Raw genomic sequence first — 22,981 nt, forward strand, 5'->3', positions numbered from 1 at the left:
ACGTTATGTTATAACTCTTAATCCTTTCTAGTTGCCCTAAAAAAAACTTTCTAACTTAAATTCCTATTGATATTTCAAGGTTGTATATGTTTGCAGGAGCATAAAACGAAACGTTATGAGATAAAAAGATAATTAGATTAGTCGATATACTTATAATTTTAGGTATCCGATAAATCGTGTCACATGATATTATTTATAATATTAACTAGTCTTTATTAAAAAATATGCTGGCTATGGGGTTATTTTGCTTCAGAAAAGTGGTGTATTTATCTATTGTTAGTTTAGATTTATAAAAAAGAAAACAAAAATAATTTGACGATTCTCTTTAGTGCGACATATGAAAAAACCCTTACATTGTGGAAATAAAGCAATAATGTATATTAAAAAATTGTTTTAACGAACTCTATTATCAAATATAAAGTACAATCTCTGTATTTCTAATTAGGTCATCGGAAATATACTAAATCGTGTCGGCTATTATAAAATCGCAACAATGTCGCAACACAACTGTCATTTGCCAACATGTCGATTTCAGTTGAAGGGGGATACCCCAAACATTTAGTTTCAGTACTTATCTATATAGTTAATGTCCCGGGCTTTGCTGCTACGAACTAGTTTATATGTTTTATTTTACGTAAAGTGAGGTGAATAACATTTATGTATTAAAATGTCGACGAATTCGAGCCCCACACAAAAGCAAACCATATTTCTTAAAAAAATGCCAATAATTCTCAAGAAGAAGCAGTTCGTGATAAGTGGTGATAAATTGATTAATATATCGCAGACTGTGTTCAAAGAAGACGTAATTTATGAGTCAAAAATTGGGGATTTTTTACGGGGGGAAGACCGCGTCGTCACTATAGTTAACAAGTTGAACAGAGTTACTAACAACAGTGTAACTATTGCAAAGTGTCTTACGCCTACCAACGTTGTAATTGAGAAGACTTCTGAACGTATAAGCAATTTAATCGGACAAAAAAATTACGATACTCTGTTTTCTGCATTGTGTTCAGTGATCAGTCAGGACTTGAAAGTGCGTGGAATTTTAGCTTTACTAACCGTAAATAATTCGAAGGACACGACTACACAAACGGGTGAAACTGGCACCAGCAAGAGATATAAAGATTCTTCATGCCAGACTGATGAGTCAAGAATAAATTTATATCCAAAATCGAAGCCCAGGAAACGGCTGAAGAGACAAGCCCTTGTGCCGTACGTGGCGAAGACTGTTGAGAAACACGTGAAAAAAATTGTGATTAACCCAGACGAGTATAAAGACCTTGAATTCAATGATTTGGCAAAAGATGAAGTTTTAGACGATCTTATTTGTGAAAATTCTAACGAAAGCATCGGCAACCTCTCGTCACTCTCAATATTAACTACAAATACTTTGTTGAATAATCCTATCGCATTAATAAATAATGTTGACAAGCATACGAAGCAGGATTCAATAGCCCCAGAGAACATTCCGGTGCATAAAGAGATGCCTGAAGTACTGTCTCCGAAAAGTGAAATTATATTTGGTCAAATGGTCGTTCAGGATCCGATAGAGAAGAAACGTTTAGCATCAGCACAGGCTTTACTGGATTGGACTAGTTGTATAGAGGCCGACGAAGATGGAAATTTGTGAGTATTCATTTCAATAGGTTTAATAAGTATTCTAATTTTAATAATGCTAGATAAAGACCTGGCATCCTGGCTAGTTACATTTTGCTCTCTTAATAAAATAATGACCTATTTAAAAATTGTTAATTTATGCGAATCATCTAATAACTAATTTCTGTTGGTGACCTTTACTTTTTCATGGTATAGAATTCATTTTTGACCTATCTTTAATTAGTTCAATTTTATAGCAATTTAAAAAACGTCACAATCACATGCGTTTCTTTGAAGATTCCCACAAATTAACAATTTTGGAATAGGTCAATCTTTTATTAAGAGAGCGATTTAATCAACTCCAATGGTCAGTAGATTTAATCAACAAGGATCTTGAATTGAGAGAAACTTCTATTACCAGTGACACCCATAGGCTTGTCCTAATTTTTTATGTGACGTAAGAACACTGAAGAGGTGTGTTTTTATCTTTATCTGATGGGGTTGTTATTCTGTGTAAAACAGCTTGATCTTTATAAAACAAAATACAATTAAAATAGTTCTTATATAACTGTCCTGCTGCTAGTTATAAATCTTTTATTTCAACATGACGAAGATACTGATTCTATATTGAAGTGGGATGGGGACAGAATAAACGGGTTCTACACTAACCGAAAAAGCTGAAATAACAGCTGTAACCTTACAGAAATACTTCATGGTTTATTTTGTTATCAAGCATTTGATAAGACAATATAATTCACTCCAAAATATAAACATTGATAAGGATGCATTAAATAAACTGTTTTAATTATATAATTTCAATACATCATTTTGCCATTTAAAGAATAGCATACAATCTGCATGATGGTTAGTACATTGCAGGCCAAATAAATTCTGGCCCTCGCCAGTCGCCAGAATGATGTCGGCCTGCATCATAAAATGTGTGCTGATTAACCTGTTAACCTAACTTACTAAGTTTCCAAATCAATACATCTTTATGACTTCTTTTCTGAAGATGTAGCAGTCGGGTAAAGCCGCGAACTATTCCTATATATTTTCGCGAACTTCAGGTTGTTCTAATGTTCGACTTGTATGCCCATTTGCTCACAAATTCTTACAATCATAGCAATTGTATTGTCAATGATGACGTCATTAGCAGGTGGTGTGAACCGCTTCGTAATGCAAGAATTCCGTTCAGGGACTATCCCGCGCGATTCGTTAAAGAGGTATATTAAAAAAAATATTATTTGGAAGATGGCTCGAAAACTCCTATATTATGAAATTCACGTGGTTTGTAACATTTAGTACTGTAGAGTTCTAAGTTCTGACGTCAGTGGCGGCCGTAGCCGACTAGAGGCCCAGGACCGAAGCAAAAAAAGTCTCTGATCACAATCATTTCGTAGGTAAGGTGCATTGTTAGGTAAATAGGTGTCTAAAAAATTGGCTTAGTTGTTAATACGCCATCTATTTGATGGCAACCTCCTCTAGGGAAATAATTAGCTTATGTCAGAGTAATCCACACAAATACTTGTCCAACCTTGGAACCGGAGCCAGGGTTTCTTCCATACTTAATTAAACAAATTGGATCCGCATTAGCTATTAGCGTGGTTAAATTAAAGTGGAATATATCAACAGTCTTTTTCTGGACAGGTACTAAAATAAAAAAATATACTGTATTCCGGAAATTATATTATGTATTTAACTATACGGTACTCGTATTATAAATTTGTAAATGTAGACAAACTTCTGGCCACAATGAACCACATTAGGAGAGGAATGTGAAGAAGTACTGTCGTATAAGGAAAATGAGATTGAGGACTTTCAGTCATTCATACCTTTATGCGAATATTTAATAGACAGGAAGGCGGAAGGATATAGCGGCGGTAGCCCAGTTGGGTGTGGAACGGACTGCCGAGACGAATGTCCGCACGTTTAAAATCCAAGGGCTTTTCTAAAGTTATGTGTATACTTTGTGAATTATAGCTTGCTTCAACGGTGAAGGAAAACATCGTGGGGAAACCTGCATACCTGAGAAATTCTCGATGAATTTTTAAGGTATGTGCAGTCTGTCAATACGCACTAGGCCAGCGTGGTGGACTAAGGTCTAACCCCCCTCGATAGAAGAGGAGGCCCGTGCCTAGCATTGGGACAGGATATGACATAGGGCTGGTATTATATTATTATATACAGAAAGCAAAGTCTATTTGATATACCGGCTGAATACGTAGCATGGCGCAAAACAAGCCACTACGAGTTTTTACGCACAAAATGGGTATGGGTTTTCACTTACTGCATACATCAATAAAGGTTCTCATTTGCTATTTTTGTATTGATGGAAAAAATATCCAATCAGAATAAAGTACTTTGAAACCATTGCTGTGCCTGGCATTTTAAAGTGCATTGGCGGCGGATGCTTACTTACACTCGGACCGCTAGCTCGTTTGCCTACTAAGGCAATAAAATAAACCTCAAACAAACTATATTCTGATTGTTCCATTTACACTATCTCAGGATCCTGTATTGAAATCGGTCGTATAAACGGTCGCTGTCCAGTTGGACTCAAAACACGTTTGCTGAGCTTTTCTTACGTCATGGCACGTTTTGAAGAAGTGACGTGACGATCATTGTAGATATGTGAATTATAATTGTACAACGTGTGATGGATTGTAAACAATGCATCGATCGAAACAAGAAAACCAACGTTTTGTATGCATCTACTTATATAAATGCGAGCCTATTTAAAATTGTTTACGTTAATATTTGTATATTTGTACGAGTTGTACCTATCACAACTGTTTAGTAGGCATAAGAGAAAGCGGCCCGATGATGGTAAGTCTGATGTCGATCAAACAGCTCCAAAAAATGTAATTTTAACGATTGCGTCATATCGCTGGCTAAGTATCACAGGGTTCTATGTTATATTTGATTTGTACAAATTAATACATTGTTTTTTCAAACATAAAGGGGGAACCATGATTTATTGTCTTTTGTAATTTACTATCTATTTTGCAACATAAGTAAAAAGTTACATAGGACCTTCTAATATAGAGCCAGCGACATGCATGCTGTCTCCAAATTAAGCATTTAGGGTCAGAAGGTGTACCTACTCTATTTCATTTTCGAGATACAGTTATAACTAGTTCGGGAGTGATGAGATTCAAAATGAAATGTACAATCGTATAACTGTGGCAATAAAGATTTATTATTTTAGCACTATTTTCACACCATATCTATTGAGATTATGATGGGTGTTAGAAATTATTCTCAGGTGGCCCCAGTAAGGCGAGAAAACCACGCCTGCTGACCATGACTCCCGAGTCGTGACGCCTTCATATACGTGTGGCTAGTCATTTAGTTATAAGTAAAAAATATGCGTCATTTATAGGTAAATGTTCATTCAAAACCGCGCGCGAGTACTTTGACTCCGATGTTTGTTTCTTTTTATTTTTTGGGGTATCGGACTCCGCAGTCTACTTCGGGGTAAGCTGATATTGGAGTCCCCCGGCTTAGCGTCTGCAGGGCCCTGGAGAAAAGTTGGGAAGGGACATCTGAGGAAGGATAGTGGGGGGAGCAGGGGTATAGGAAGAGGGGAGAAGGCCAGGAAATGTTCGTGGGCCCCTTATTGACGATGAGCCAGTACTCAACCACGTAAAATTAAAATAGGCGTTATAAGAAAAATATTTATTCACATACGACGAAAAACTCTCAAATGACAAGTAAGTACATAAAATCATTATATCGAAGAATCGGAATTCAAATAATTAAAACCAAAACTATATTTAGTAAAAAGTATTTGCGTCGCCGACACCCCTTATAGGCCTCAATGTGAATTGCAACATAGAAGTATACACATTTAACTGCGCCTAGGGCCGCGACAAAAGTCTTTTCATGCATGGGCGTGCATTGGATGTGTAGACCGAGCGTACAAGAATGGCCTCGGCTGGGATGTGTTTATGTACTGTGTCTGCTGTCCGCGGATTCTTGTCATTGCGATTATAACCCCTGATTTAGATACTTATCGAGTACCAGTGGCGACGGCTTCATATAACGAATACTGCCGGCTTTGTTTTCGCAATTTATATAATGTAATTAACTTTGAACGGTTTGCGGACCGCATTTATTCATATAGCGATATCTATGTAATGTCCTATCGGAAAATTTTCCCGTACGCCGCTGCCCACTACACACGAGGAGTCACGAATAGTGTGTAAACAGTTTGTACGGGTGTATGCGTTACTTACAATTCATAGTCATATGCGAGCACTTATTTGCCAAGTTAACACACTCACGCCGTTTATCCCTGAAGGGGTAGGCAGAGTTTTGCATCCACTTTTCGGCGTGACATGTACACGCCGTGTAGTCCATCGCATGACGTGATAGGGGGCGAGACTATCGCCATATCAGGCACAAATTATTGTTGGCTTATCTATTGTATTAATTTCGTTCTATATTTGTTTGTTGTTGATAGCTGTGAGCCAAATCTAATAGAATAAAACAAAATAAAATTCCAGACTCCGGACTGATACTTTATAGAAAAACCTATTGCTTTGGCCGACCCGGGGATCGAACCCGAGACTTCAGCACTGCAGTCGTACCGTAATCCAACTATGCTACCGAGGGAGTAAATTCGCCAGTAGTCTAACTGAGGCCTAAAATACCATATTGGTTTCTGCTCGCGTGAAATAGTTTTTCCTGGATAAAAGTCCTAACGTGTACTTTTCCAGGATAATGAGTAGTCTGTGTCCTCTTAGGGTTAAAGTTTACTCCGTATTAATTTCCATTAGAATCAACGCAATAATTTAGCCGTAGAAGCGTGGCATACTGCCAGAATTACTTTCGCTTTTATGTTAGTAAGTATGGATTGGGTTCTTTCCACTCAGGACTCTGGCGCGTTAAAGATTTGTCCCGAAATAAAATATCCTACGTGGTCACACTACAGTCGCACAACCACGAATATTTGGGTTATAGTTACATGTTAAAGTTTCGATTATGTAAATTGTATGGAACACTGTCCCGTGAGCGTATTTGGAATTACAATAACGCAGTATGAAGACTGCGCTCGTGTTTACGTCAAATTGCATCAACGAATTACGCGCAATTATATAGCAAACATCCACATTTAAGATAAGATAGATCGCAGCGCAGCATCGTCGCGTACTGTTGTGCAACATTCCTGCAACAAAATATGTTGCCTTTGCAAGCGACGCGAAACTCTGAGTAAACCCGATATGAATCCCAAATTTTAATCTAACACATGTCTGATAACAATTTTTCGATAGATAAGAATTACACCACAAATAATAACTGATAACACGAATATCGTGTAATCTGACCGATATCTCTTGCACCATCTCGAGATTTCCCCAAGTCGATTACTAATACGACAAAAACATATGACGGAGCTTCAAATGGAAGCTATTAGCGCAAACGATAATTAGAATCAATCATCAAACATTAAAACAAATACTTTATTTCTTTATAATACTAAGTGGGTGATGACGTATGAGAAGCGATGGCCTAGTTGGTAGTAGAATGGACTGCCGATGCGGATGTCTGCTGGTTCAAAATCCAAGTACGTTCAGTTCTCTCTATCTCTGTTCAGTTCGGCGAAGGAAAATATCGTGAGAAGTGAGAGAAACATCTGATATCTGAGAAGTTCTCTGTAAGAATTGAGGGTTTGTGAAGTCTGGCAACCCGCACTAAGCCTGCGCGTTGGACTACGGCGGACGGCCTAATCCCTCTCTGTATTAGAAGAGGCCCTTGCCCAACAGTAGGGCAGTATGTAATAGAGGCTGATATTATATTATAGGCGGTCTTAGAGAACGCGAACTTGTCCAACTCGACGTCGACGACACACGACAGACTTGCTGGTATAGTTTGTTCATATAGTATTATGAATAATAAGAAACGAAGATGTTGAGTCGGGATAGAAGAATGGTAAACAAAAAAAACGGTTCATCATAACAGCCGATAAGAGCTAAGAATAAAGGACATTGATCTGTGCCCAACCAAAACCAACAGTAATGGAAAAAATAATTGTAATATTTAGAATAATTAATATATTTTCATGACATATTATTTATAATACGGACCAGCTGGGATATCGCATTAATCCAAAGTAAGGATCGGATTTTGAGGTTAAAATAATATTAAAAGCTTTTCAATGTTCAAGCTAGATTTAAAGGCTTAGATCTTAAAATATGCTTTTATTGATATAGGTGTCCAATATGTGTATATCGAAGCAATAAAAATCAATCACTAACTAGGTATCTGATTATTTTGTACTTTAACAAGGCTATTTTAAGGTCTGATTAACATAGATCAATAAAATCAATCACACGTAATCCGTTAGAATAGCGGAGTGGCAATAATAATTATTCTAAAATAAATTTACTTGGAAACACACTAAACACATTCAACCAACAATTCAACGAAGAGCGATAGTGAATGAGCTGTGAGTGATGTAAATGTTGATTGGAAAATGAAGTAAGAATTAGGGATGTACTCGACTAGATTGTGGATCGATAATATCAATTATTTATACGAAAAGCGATTTTATACAATATATTTATAATATTTCATAAATATTGAAGAATATTTAGCATCTGAATCTACATTTATTTTTAACGACGGGGCCTGAATACGGTGCTTTAGACAGGGAGGGTTTGGAGTTCATAATTATGGTGCAAGTCACAGCTGGTTCTGGGGCCGTTTTCGAATATGTTTCAAATCGGTTGGATCTCCGACAAACTTGTTCGACGACTAGAGTACGCGTACTTAAGGACACAGATACATAGACAAAGAAGGTCGACGAGACACAAGTAGGCGCACTTAATCGAACGTCACCCGCTTTATAATTATAATAGATGTTGCTCGCGGCCTCGTTCGCGTAAGAAACCCTTCCGCTATACATGTCTATATTCCTGCAGCGATCCATATCGCAAACAGTACGACGCCAGGGCCATCCACTAAACAATCTCAATTCACAAGCATGTTCGCAATGTCTATTTTTGCAAGCAGCAGTGAGTACTACTCCGCCACCAAAATACCTGAAACATGGAAGACAAACATTGTTATACATTTATTACTTGTAGATAGATAGAAATTTTGTTAGTACGAACTAACTATAAATGAACTGCTCTAAACAAAAATATAGAAATTGTATAATTCACCTTAGACCAGTGGCAAAGGGTCCATGTAACCCAACTTTTGGCGGCTTTCCATACGTCGAATATATGTAGAATCTAATTATGTATCATTAAAACAATTTGCAGACCATTGTGCATATTGTGCTGTTTTTTTGAAAAGAGCTACACCAGAATTTCTTGTCCATTCTTCTCTAGTGAGAACTGCTTACCGAACTGATGTTAGAGTTAATATAGACGGAATTTCAATAATGTATACGGTGTACAGGTTTAGTTTAATTATTTCATTTTATTTCCTTAACATTTTTGTTATGTGCAATTTGAAATTTTACGTAGTGCATTGTATATCTGTGAGATAAGGAATAGGCACGGAATTTCCCTTGCACATACATTATGATAGTCGAGTAAAATATCTATAGATATAATTATGTGATGTTTGTACTACACGCATCGCTAATTAATAATAGTTTGTTTGACTTTCCCGCCCTCACACCCACCACTACAACTCCTGTAAGCCAGGATCAGCAGTGGCACGCATTTTATGACACCGAGCGGTGAAGCTCGGCGAGTCTCAGGGAAAACTAATTTGTCTTTATCCCGCGACGAAAGTAATTAAATAGAAGTATAGGGAAGAGTTAGAAATATTCATTGTTCACTAATAATAGTTTGTAACCTATTAGCTTCCTTGAGCGGTGTCGGCAGCGTGGAATTTGGCTCGTGTCTAATATTAGTAAAAATAACGTAAATCGTTTTCCGAGATTCAAACTTTACTACGTGATTAAAATTTTCTTCCAATTTTCCTTATCGTGTTTTTTTTTTAATTCGAATGACGAGATGCCGCTCGCCTGACAGAAGCAATACCGACCGCACATAAACAGTAGCAACGGATTATATTACTTTGAATTATAACTGCTCTCATAAGATGTTAAGTCTCATAATGTCAAGTAATTACGTTGACTATGATGTCCTTCGAACCGGAACAATCAACATAATAGTGCATAAATACTGCTGACGGGAGACATAAACATTAAGGTGTTGCCTACCCAGACGGCGCGGCCCTCGCATACGAAAGACATTCCACCAGTAAATCCAGATAATCCCGTCCCATGATATGATAGGAGGGAGCCGAGGCGCTAGACATACACTAGAAAAAATTGTAAATAAACCACTAGTTAATAGCTCATTTTTCTTATTTCACAGGCCAATACACGAAGCTGTCAAGAACAATGACTTAGCACTTCTCTTGCGACAATGCCTTGTACTTACTGCCAGAAAGAGATCCGTCGACGAACCAGCCAACGGCGACTGGGTAAGTTTAGGGGAGGTCGGGGTTAAATGAGATATAGGTCAATTAAACCAAGTCAAATATTTGCTAAAGGGGCCGTTCAAGTATTACGTAACGCAATTTGTAGGGGACGGGGGCTCATGTAAGACGTTACGATGCGTTACAGGCGCGGGAGGCGGGATTCGAACAATTCGTTATGTAACATTGGATATTTTATTTTAAAACAATAACAAAGGTATTTTAGCGTTTTTCCGGTACTTTTCGAAAAAAAATGTAATTTTAGAGTTACATAAATTTTTGAGGAGCGGCGGTGGCGTACAGGAAAACGTTACGGCGCGTATGTAACGCGGGGGTGTCAAAAATCTTCAAAAATTGCGTTACGTAATACTTGAACGGCCCTACATGGTCGGTGATTGTAGTTGTTCGCAGGGAGAAAAGCAGCGCCTTGTAGGGTGTAGAGTGTGGAGTGTAGACCATAGCTGGCTCCTCACACTTTGAAGTGCATCTAACATTCTTATAGGCGCTATTATTTTGATTTGGTGTATTTTTTATACGTAAAATAAAAGTATTATTATTTTGTTTCGTATTGATTTAAAAGTAAAGCTCTGTTTTCGTTTGGTTGACAGTTATGATTTCTATCAATATCTCATTGGAATTTATGTAGTAAGTTCATCAATTTAAGCTTTATTATTGTTTGATAAAATGTTTAACGGGAGCATGGGGATAGATGAATTATATAGGTTAAGTTCCACTTAATATCACAGGGTGAAGAGGATAAAACTTATTACTCGCAGTACGGACCTACTTTAGTTGAATATTGAAGTTATTGTTTATGGACAGGGCGCTTGCCATTACGCGTTTATACGGGGTCGTTTTGAAATTGCGTTAATAAATAAAACCACATACAAGTCTTTACCTCTGCTATCATTGTGCCAAAAATTTTCCACGAATAATGATTTTTTCATCAAAAATCCTTTTACTTTCCTCATCATTTTGTAGTTTAGTGCGAAAATGTAAGTGTATTTCTGACTCAAAGTGTGATGGTGCCGCTGCGACGAATAATCGTAGAGTGGTATTGTCATTAGAGCGTGTATAATTAAAATAAATTTTTAATGATATTTATTTTGTTCGAAACTTTATTTTATTTTACATCTACGATTCGGAAAATTTATAGTAAAAGGTTATTTTCAAGATAAGTATGTGGTTTCGTTTAGTAATGCAATGGAGAAAGACCCTACATATATATGGAATACAATAATATGATTCGAAGAAACTAACCGCACGTCACAATACACGGAAAGGATTTCCAATACATTTAGCCGTGCTCCATAATGCATTACAGGTAAAAAAACAATTATAGGTACCTCTGGGAGCTCCCCCTTATCGCGCATACAGTTCTTATTACAAAGATAAGGTAACATGATGAATGTTTATAATAACTAGCTTTTGCACGCAGCTCCGCTCGCGTGAAAATGTTTTTCCGGTATAAATATTTTCCTGGGATAAAAAGTAGTCTATCGCACTTGGAAAACATTTTCAAAAACGGTTTATTAGTTTCTCACTCAGCGCATTCACATAAACTCTTCAGCTGTATCTATTACGTATAGTATAGATTACGTTTATATATAATACTAGTTGACCCTACAGACGTTGTCCCGTCGCGAATTCTGTCAATCGCTGACAGTTATTTCAAACAATAATTGACAGTTATATAAAATTATATTTTCGTTAAGTTTTCTATTTTTTTTAATTTTTCGCGCAATTTTTAGAATTTTTTCTTTCATAATAACAATTCTTCTGATAATAACAAACACAACAAAAAAAATAGTGAAATCGGTCAAGCCGTTCACACGTAATGGCGTGATCAAGGGAAATAGGGATTCATTTATATATATAGATATCCTCCACCCAAATTGACTGCCAGAGAATGCCTATTGCATTAAGAGTTAGCTTATAGGTGCTTTCAAATTATATAAAGTTTGTAAAATAAAACAAATCCTTAATAATATTGTAAATGCGGATGTAATTTAGTATTTATGTTACCCTTTCACGGTTAAGCTATTATACTAAACCAATTATGATGAAATTCAGTTAGAGGAACAATGAAAATATGGAAAGATATAATGTATGCACTATTTTTAATGTAATATTTGTTACACATATTTGCACGCGGACGAGATTGCGGGACAATCTAATTATTCATATATTATTTACGGTCCAGAGTGAGGTTATTTGCTTTATAATTTATTTTTATCTGACGAAGGTCCTTACCTGTATTTTTCCTCATAAATAAAGTATTTAATTTACCGGCTACATTGTTCATATGAAACTTATTTATTTTAACAAGAGTTATTCGCAAACATGTTTTATTAGCGAAACATGACAATCTGGATGTCTTCTAAAGCATTGAAACACGACATTCGATCAACCATGTTGATCGATGATCACGACAGAAAAACAAATCCGACACACACACCGCAATGTCTATTTCTGCCGCCAAGCAGAGTTTGTAGTCACTATTGTGTTGCGGTTTGAAGAACATTGAAGCCAGTGTAACTACTGGACATAATAAGACTTATCATCTCATGTCTCTGGATGGCGAGCGCATTGGAATACCAAACAATACTTTGTAATTCAAAGTTTTGGATGGTGTTTCTACTGTTCATGGGCGGTCGTATTATCATCAGGCGAACGGCGAGCTCGTCTCGTCGTTCAAAACAATAAAAGAAACCTCTACTTGAAGCCACTCATGACATATATTTTCCAGACTGCGCTGAAAATGGCTATATTGAAGAACCATTCTAACATGACCTCGATCCTGCTACGCTTCGGCGCCAATCCGCTGCTGACCGACAGCGAAGAGAAGACGTCGATACACCACGCGGCAGAAATGCCGCACGAGCATCTTAAAGCGATCGTCGAAAATTGCATGACGAATCCTAGGTAATTGAAACCTCAGTGAAAATCGGTAATGAAGATATGGAATGGACCTAACCTAGTCGCGATATCCGATAGTCGTTATAAGCAACACTTTTTAATTAATTATGTCGTTATAACCGGTGCGTCGTTTTAACCGATGTCGTTATTTTTTACTGTAGTATTTGATTTTATTTTTAATGCCGATGTTTTATATCTGTAATAAACCGTGCATATCCAATGTTTAAAAAATCTGATCCAGCAAACGCCGTCAGAAATTACTCAAAATCTGTTAAGAAAAGTTTTATGGTGATTTTCTTCTGTGGAAAATGTAATAACGTACTCTGAAAGGTTAAAAATAAAGTTTGATTTTGCCCGGCGGCGACAAAGATAATTTCAGCACATTTAAGCTTGGACCTAAAAGCCCCACGGGTCCGAGAATATTAAACAATAAAAAATTTATTCGTTTTTAACTCAAAAAAAAAAAAATTAAAAAAAATTCGTTTCCTATTCTAGGAGAATTTTAGAACAGAACGATGAACTGTGGCATGAAGACTACACCAACATGCCGGACGACAGGCTGGCGAGGTTGCTTTTGGTCAGGATGTGTTCAATGTGCGATTTGAACGGTGAGTTTTGAGGGATTTGTAGGGGAGACCGGGGATGGTTGACTAAATTTCAGTTTCAATGCGTATATTTTTATTATTTAGCTTTTCGTTCTGGAAATGTGTGTAAAAATTGCATTAACTACTATAATGGGTGGCGTTCTGCTTCTCACTTTAAAAATGTGTGTAAAAAAATTGCAATGTTTTTTTTCAGGCTACACACCCCTTATGTTGGCCAGTAAGTTAGGCTTAGGTGAGAATGTAGAGACACTGGTTCGTATCGCGCCCAGTACCATCAATAAACAGATGCCCACCTCCGGGAACACAGCGTTGTTTCTCTCCGTGGGGGCTGCTTGCACGGATTGTTTGGGTGAGTTTAATATTTTTTTGGTTTAGTAGTTATGTATGAATTGTTCTATGTAACAGTATAATTATATCTAATAGTATAATAGGTTTGGTTCGAGGCAGACGGTGCGGACGATAAATTGCTGGCCTATTTTAGGTCCAATAGTATTTTTTTGTAGGTTCTAAGAATTATATTAAAATTTTTCGTGTTAAAAATTATTAACGATATTAATTAATGGTTTCCCTTTATTTATCTTTCGGATTCGTTGATTTTTTTTACTGAAAATACATAGAATCATGCGGTTCATTTAATTTAATTTATGCAAAAATAACATTTAATATCATCTAAATTAAAAAGAACAAGCAAAAAATTTATGTAATCCTTCAAAATCACTACGACGCTAATAGCGATTATATCTTCACAGAACGCGGCGACAAGACTGTAGTTTCTCCAAACTTCCGTCGCACCATAGAGGCGCTAGTAGAAAATGGTGCCGACCCCAGCATAGTAAACCACTCCGGGTCCAACGTGAATATATTACTTACTGAATTCAATATTGCTCCCCTGTCTACCCTAGTAGCTAATAAATTAACCATGATAAATTGTTTCAACGGTCTCGTGCCGGAGACTACGAAGAGTCCTGGCACGTACATCATCATCAAAAACAGCGAAGGGACAATGAACATTAAGGAAGTAGAGAAGAAGAAATCTTCAGAGTCGAAAAGTATGAAAAACGGTGAAGAAAAAGGCACAAGGGAAGAACAGAAGCGTTCGAAGCCTGTTATTTTGGAAAACTTCTTGCTGTCACCAGCCGGACAATCTAAGAGACCGAAAACGAGCGAAAAAGGAGAATTTGTCAATGTATTTAAAAAAATCATTAATGTCGGTGCTGAGGATTTAGTCGAGAAAGGCTTGGTGAAGGCTGGAAAGGCTGGAGTTATAATGGACTTGAAAATTGAGTCTCGCATTCCAGCGATTAGACAGCCCCCTAAGAAAAGGATAAAAACAGATAAAATGAAATAACAGTGACGGGTCATAAATGGAACAGCCAGGTCATCTTAGAAGAGAAGTCCGGTTAGAGCAGCGTCGTGCTAAAAGCTAGTCCGGAGGGAGTTAAGGGTTCAGCAACACTGCCTTTAAAAATAGAAGTTCGGTGCAACAAGGCCAGCGCGGGACAGTTCGCTTTGTTGACGCCAACTTACATTGCAATTCACTCATCTGAAACAGATTTGACTATAAATGATTACTGAATCAGAATTATTTTCTAAAACATCGGTAGCTAGTAATCTGGTGGTAGTGTTTATAGTCGTGTGTATATGTATGTATGTATCCACTTATATTTTATATAAAAACATGCTTATCATACATTTCACATTTCATATTAATTGCGTATTTTATGTATCGGTCAACAATTAATTTCACTAGTTTAATAACCCTTGGGTCAAATTTGACCCACTAATATAGGTGTGTTGAGTAAGTTTGTAGTTTCCTGATTATTTTGAATCTAGATTTTAAGTCGGATCTGTTTCAAAAGTGTATAACGATTTAATAGAATTAACAATAAATAGCAAATGTATTATTGTTTATGCCCGAATTATTTGACTAATTCTTGTTAACTCGTTACTTGATAAGGCCATTAGGATATGTGGTAATAATTATTAGAAATAGTTGGTAAAAATGTTGCATTCTTCATTAAACTAATTAAGACCGGTCTTTGGAGATAATGTAAATTACAAATGTGACTAGAAATATGCGATTCCTGAGGGCTATAGCATTAACACTCGAATACCTTAATCAACACAGCAACGAGCATATACATATTTTTAATTGGCGCACGGAAAATTTAACAAAAAAGAGTTTATATGAGGTTTTGCCCCGCAAGTAGGTACGTTCTTTCTCTCGACAGCCAAAATTATGCCGGCCTACTTAATTGTTTTTAATTGAATATTGTAATTAAAGTGTATAAAAATCAGCGATTTCGATCAGCGATCGAAACCAGATAGTTTTTAAAATAAACGCAAACTTGCTATTAATGGAATCAAAATCTAATAGTAACATTTTACGTGACCCTTGTGTAAGGAAGTTGTCACATTTTGTAATAAATACATAGTTGGATGCAATATTTTTAAAAAAGTATATTGCCTTCTATTACCACGTTGTTCTGGTAACCATTTTATATAAGGCAGGGATGGCGAACCGATGGCACGTGTGTAGTTGCACGTGACAAAATAATTCGGGCAGAATAATATGCAAAACAAAAACATAGTTGGATCATAAAAAAACGCTAAAAGGCACACCCGGATAGATAAAACCGATCCTGGGTGGCACGTTACATACCATATTTTTTTTTGTATTTTTTTTAGTACACGTTGACCAAAGGTTCACCATCCCTGATAGGGGTTATGAGGTTCATTGTATTTTTTCGCGCGGATAATTTTTGTCCCGTTGCGTTTGACGTGGTTGATATTAGACTTTTGAACCATTTGGTTGGGTTTTGGCTTTTAAATACTAATGATAGGTTATTTGATAATTCTTAGTAATTTTAAATTAAAACATAATAGACCTATACAATAATGCCTTAATTGAATTTCAAAGGAAAACATTACGGGTAATTGATTGATAACCAAGTAGTTTATAAATGCAATTATTAACCTATTTTTGTAATTCCCGAGACGTGTGATGATTTACGTGTTTTTTTTAATGTACCTACTGTTTTAAAATATGAATTATTTTCGTATGTTTTGTAATAAATATAAGTATTCCGTATTCACTCCACTAATTTGTCGAATGGGTCATAAGTGACCCGTAGGTCTCTTTTAAATCACGTCGGGCCGACGGGATTATGGTATATCTTTAAGGTATTTAATGATGTTAATGTTTAAAAAAATTATTTACTTTATTGCATATTTTCAAAATTTTTACTTATAAATTAACTCAACAGTTCCCAGTGTTGCCTTTTATGGTGAAAATACAATGAATTTGATCAAATGATTTAAAATTCTAGTTTAAAAATAAAATATGAGGTACATATTTGATGGTGATATGACCGATTCTCATGAAATAATGGAAGCCCTTTTACCTCCTACAAAGCCCCAAGCCCAAATACTTCAAACTTATAAAGGAAACAGGGTTTCTTCGCGAATGCAATCAGTTTGTCTATGGTTTATTAAATAAAATCATGTAGTTATTTTTAATCAATTAAGGCTAATTCAAACCTCAAAAAGTTATTTAACGATTAATCATAGTTAGACTAAAAGTCGTTTTCAATAAAGTTCTTGGATTTTCGAATCGATCTTGAGAATAAAGCAACCAATGAAGTCTTTATTGTAAGCATTTAAAAAAAATGTTCTGAATGGTTAATTATTGCGATGATTTGAAAAAAGTTATTGGTATCGTTTATTTTCTTTTACGTACAAAAAGAGAGTTTTACTCTATAATTTTTATTAGCTGTGGCTTGGATCATTCCTGTACAACTCGGCCATATTCTTTATGAAATGGAAATTTTCTTTTACCGACGTTTTTTATTTAATCAATTATTTACACATTTTTTTTTTAAATGGGTTATTCAGGCTTCCATAGTTGCAAGAAAGTCGGTCTTTGCCTTTTTATATAAACAACTACTTATATATCAAGCTGGGGAGTTACAATGATTTTGTCTTAACAAAAAATGTATATTTAAAACTATTTTTTACAATCTATTTTTCAACAGATAATTCAAACCAAACATATTACTTAATTTTTCACTATGCTTTAGTACTTACTCAGTACAGTAGTTAGGTATTTATGCTTAATGAAGTAAACATTTAACCAGTTACATAGTCCGCAGTGATTTACTTTTGACAATGTATTTAAAAACTTTCTTAAATAAAACTGGGAATTGTTGGGATTATTTTAACTTAATGTAATCTTTGGTTGTAATAACATGTAATTACTGTTTAATTTTGTAATGCAAAATGTATGCCTTCAAATAAAAATTCGAAGAAATAGTTTTTTTTTTACTAGTGGATGCAGAAGTAAGGATGCTTTTCTGATTCATAGAGAATATAACATTATTTTCGAGTCCAGAATACACATATAGAAGTAAAGCCATTCAAAACTTCTATAACAAAGCGGTGAACAATTACGACAATCGCTCTTAAAAATCGACAATGCTCAGTGAAAGTATTTTTTACACTGAAGATGGCGGGATAAATAAATTACAACTTAAGTAAATAAAAAGACAGTATATAACTTACACCTTTATTCATATTTACAAGTCACAAACGATTTATAACAAATTATACTTTCATATCTTCCTAAAAGAAATAAACCAAGTGTATTATAATTTAAAATGTTTTTGAACGTATGCTGTCAATGGGGCGACTTTTGTTTCGTGGTATGATAACTCTAAAATAGCATAAATATACTTTGCTATCTCGAGGTTTAAGGATTGCCTCCGCAAGGAATAGATCGTAAAGGTTTTTTTTTAATTTAAATATGGTCACTAAGGTCAGTTCAAAAACTGTCTAGGCCATTAAAAGATTTAAGCTACAGGTATATAATATTTAAAAAAAAATATTAATTTTATTTTTTTGTAGAAAAGATTTAAGTTATTACTTCAACAAGAAAAAGAAGAAAAATTTTCACCTGTAAGTATGATATAAATGGCAACCGTCACATATAAATATTTTGCCCTTGGTTATTTCTTACAGAAAGTTATGATCTTATTCTATCCATTTGAGCATACATTTTTAATATAAATCTTTAGTTACAGACGATTTTGTGTGAATCGCAACATTTGGGTTTAAAATGACCCACTTGATCCTTTCGTATCATTAAATGTGTTTTAAAAACCAACGAGTGAATCTCAGATTACGTTCAGTTTTATAAAAAAATACATGGGTCAATATTGACCCGCCCTTCGCAATTGGTAGTATTTAATTTAAAAAGAAATTTCTGTCGGTTATTTTATTCGCAGGATTGTAAACTATAAATTGGAAGAAACATGAACAGATGCAATCCTGCATAATAACCAAACTCTGCAATAAAAAGTACAAAAAAATATATAATCATCAAATATACTTTACAGTCTTTACATAATTATTGTCCGTTGGTTTTTTGATCCTTCAGAAACCGCTATATGTTGTTTCTTCATTATAACTAACTTTAAACCCCTAGTTCCAAGTCATGAGCGTAGCCAATCCTTTGCACCAAAAAAATATCAAACTAGACCAATAAAAAAATGCTTTTATGTTTTGACTACGCCCATTAGTAAAAATGGTAAAAAAAATTTGCTATAAAAAACTGTCCCACTTTATTTATTTTTAGTTTCCGTAAATCTAAGGATATAATTTCAGCGGTTAATAGCCAATATTGCTTATGGTGTAATGTTTATTTTTTTTATAGACGATTACAAATTAACTTTGAGTCGTATAATTCACAATATATAAAACTAAAGGAATACTTCAGTAGTTGTTAGTGGGACAGTTTTTGTTTGCAAGCGGAGCAATAATACTATTGGACGGAACCCAGTGTTAAGACTAGTCTCTACTACTAACGGTAAGATAAACTCCATTAAATCCCGCCCCACTTAGACCAAGTCCACGACAGCGACACACAGATTAATCAATATTTGAATGATTAATACCAAAACATTATACCTTTTTGATAAGTACTAAATATTTTATCTAGTTATCCACAAGTCAGATTTGGATTCTCTACAGTCGTACTGGTCAACACGTATGCGAATAAAAATATAAACTCATTTTATTATTGAATACACTAGATGTTACTCGGGGCTTCGTTAGCATAAAAAGCCTTCCAGCCACAAAAGTTTTTAAAACACTACCGATTTACAGCGCCACGTGGACGCCAGCGCCATTCATTTAATAATTCTATTATTTACCATGAGAGCAAATTAATGGGATAAAAAGTAGCTTGAGTTATTCTAGGTCAGGTCATCATCTATCCGTGTGGCAAATTTCATCCAAATCCGTTCAGCCGTTTCTACATGTACTTCTGACAAGAGACAAACATTCAATCGTCTAATTTTTTTTTTCATGAGCGTTCGAATTTATAATATAAATAAGATATCAATGTTTAAGTGATTGAATAAGATAGTGATAACAGCAATATAATAAATAATTAACAAATATCTGTGTGTCACTGTTCATACTATTTACAAATAGTCGAAATCGTAAAATATGAGTTTTATAATATTAAAGTTGTTCATTGAGGCACCTCTGACGTCACAAATCAGTAATCCAATTATTAATATACATTCACAATTATTCCCGCAATGAAAAAAAAACATAAAATTTTAAATTCAAAACTTAACATAAACCTCTTTTAAAAATATAATAGTCTAAATCCATAAAATATGAGATTTATAGAAAACTTGTGACGTAATAAGTTGACATTTATAAAAATAGTCCATTAAACTCTATAATAAAGATTTAGTTACGGACGGAGTAATTATCGATACCTCAGCTGCAAAGTAATGATTACAAATTGTATATTGTCCATTAATTTTCCCAAGTCCGGTATTTAGGCTAGCGGTGATTAGTAACCAAGAGACCGGCATTCTGCGGGTCACCTGCGGCATCATTGGAATGTCTCCCCAGACCGTAGCATGCGACCTCACGCATATCCAAAATATATCATTACTAAACTATTATAGACAAATCAATAATGCTCACAGAACTTCATTTAACAGTGAAGGAGGCCTATCTGTTGAGTTTTAGCATACTTTATAACTTACAAGTGATAACTCAGAAGATGTAGATATATGCCTAATACTACATACAACATTTTTATATACGCGCAAGGCAAAAGAGCCCACTGCACCTGATGGTAAGTGGAGTGGCGTACAATAGAATGTCGACTGACGAGTGATGATTACCCCTTGGCAGTAGACACAATTATGCCGGCCTGTTGTAGTCGGATATACACGGGTAGATCCCGGAACGCGACATACTTACGTCGGACACTATGGCCGGTTTAAACATCTTTTGTACGCTGTTTGCTCTCCGAGCGGATATGAAATTCTACCTCCAACAAATTTTTATTTATACAACTTTAATTTAGAAATGTATGCATTGTATTACAAAGATAAAAAATATTTTTAATACATAAAAAAACATAAGTAACCTCCATATCCATATATCATTAACAATAATAATTTTATACAGAAATGAATAAAGTGTTGGCTTTTTTAATACAAAGAAACTGAAATATCGATAAAAAAAACGTGGAAACATTTTAAAAATTATTCCCAAAATTCTTAAAACAAATTGACTTATTTTGAAAATCAGAAAAAAATGGGTTTAATTTTTAAACTTTTCCATTTAACACATAAAATAGTCACCATTAAAAGTAACACCTGAAACTAGTTTTTCGATGTCTAAATGTCGCCTTGGACAAACACACAGAAAAATAAACCTACAAGACTACTGAACCCTTATCAAACTCTAGACAGAACGCAAAAGATTTATTAGTAATTCCAAAAAAAAAAACATATAAGCCGGAAAGTCCGATTAACTATTTGTTGGGAAAAAACAACGTTGATTATATTATCTTTCTAGATATTGTTCATGGAATATGTTACACAATAATGTATGTAAGGTCTTGAAGTTTATTGGTCTGTGATTAAAGGTTATACGCGGGCGTCTCTGCTCCAGTTATAAACAAACATTTATAAAGAATTGATTCTTGATATTTTGACATGTAATAATATTCTGTAGTTATAAGGAAAAAAAAAATTTGATGTTAGGACTTCGCAACGAACTTAAGTCGCACGCGTCGATTTTTATTTTGATATGAATAAAATTAATTGTTGTTCCAAATTATTAGCTTAGCGTCAAATAACGTAATATAGGAGGTGTAAATTGACGCGGTAACGTTACGCCTAAGACAAGCGCCAAATACTTCGAACGTGATTAAATAAGGTTGTTTTTTTACGATTAAGTACATTTTTTTTATAAATGTTGTATGAAAAAAATTTTTTTTTTCAGTCTCGGCTCGAAGCTTGGTACATCCTCCGTGCATGACAGGATGTTTACGGTCCCTCAATGTGAGGGAGGGATGTGCCATACAAGAAGTATTAATCGTGTAGAGGTTATATTCACCCGTAATGAAACTAGTTGGGGTCAAAAATGACCCAGAGACGCCCTGTATTCAATCTCATAGGTTATAAAATTCGTCTAAAAATACATCGATTCGGGTGCCTGACCTACCGCGACCTCTTTTGTATTAATTCTAAAATTAAATCAATAATTCACATTTATAAAGGATTTTTTAATAGAATTCTTCAGATCACCCTTAAACATAGACGCACTTGCACATACATTTTGAATGTGTGTACGAGTATTGCTTAGGGTCGATTATTCGCCTTTTCGCATTTGGACTAATTTTACAAAAATGTATCTTTTTAAATGGTTTAGCTAACGGTAGTCAAACAAGAAATTACATTTAATATTTTGACTTCATTTTCTTAATTTAACTAAAATTTATTACAAATGTATAACATAATAGCGTACAAAGCAATAAATTGAACATTTTTAATATTTACAACATCCACATTGAGTACACCATTGGATGATATACCTATACAACTATTGGTATATTTGCGAAAAATGCTAAAAATATTTGTAAAAATGCGAAAATTACACATGATGCGAAAAAGCGTATAACCAACGCGTATAAATACAAAAGTATTATCTCCTACTATTTAACTCGTATCCGTTCTCTTTGCTCGGCGTTTTAGCGGGAGGCGGCTTCGCTATCACATGTCCCTCTAACCTCAGAGTGCTCTGGCGGTGTGATGATCTGCAATTGGAGTTATTTTGCATTAAGCTAAGATTAGACTAGCAAGTTCTTGCAGCAATACATTGTGCAACAACTTCCAGATGAGTTTACACTATCGGAAATAATTTAATAATTTTATAAACATACGACTCGCCGCAGCTCAAGTTTCTAATTTTGCAGAATTCATGTTTTGCATTTTTTTCTAGCTAATCTATATAGTATGCATATAGTAATATATACATTGAACGTATATAGTTAGTAAAGTAGGTAGAGCTTATTAAATACGGGTCCTTCAAACAGTTAATAT

The 22,981-nt window shown here is 35.0% G+C and overlaps 2 protein-coding genes across 4 annotated transcripts in view; one reads left to right on the plus strand and one right to left on the minus strand.

Moving 5' to 3' along the window:
* The first annotated feature begins 498 nt into the window (after positions 1–498).
* LOC115456218 lies at positions 499–17,876 on the plus strand. Its single transcript, XM_030185183.2, has 6 exons — positions 499–1,626; positions 9,939–10,047; positions 12,791–12,966; positions 13,456–13,568; positions 13,759–13,914; positions 14,315–17,876. Exons 1-6 carry the CDS (start codon positions 668–670, stop codon positions 14,911–14,913), a joined length of 2,112 nt encoding a protein of 703 aa, XP_030041043.2. The 5' UTR covers positions 499–667; the 3' UTR covers positions 14,914–17,876.
* A 239-nt stretch (positions 17,877–18,115) lies between these two features.
* The window catches only part of LOC115456219 (scavenger receptor class B member 1), a 90,015-nt gene continuing 85,149 nt past the window's right edge, over positions 18,116–22,981 (minus strand). For all 3 annotated transcript variants that reach the window (XM_030185185.2, XM_030185186.2, XM_037444814.1), the window contains one exon: positions 18,116–22,695. In XM_030185185.2, coding sequence (XP_030041045.1) covers positions 22,584–22,695 — 112 coding nt within the window. In that variant the 3' untranslated portion in view covers positions 18,116–22,583. The remainder of the gene's footprint in view (positions 22,696–22,981) is intronic.

Source organism: Manduca sexta, chromosome 28 (assembly GCF_014839805.1).
Source record: "Manduca sexta isolate Smith_Timp_Sample1 chromosome 28, JHU_Msex_v1.0, whole genome shotgun sequence".
NCBI classification, from domain to species: Eukaryota; Metazoa; Arthropoda; class Insecta; order Lepidoptera; family Sphingidae; genus Manduca; species Manduca sexta.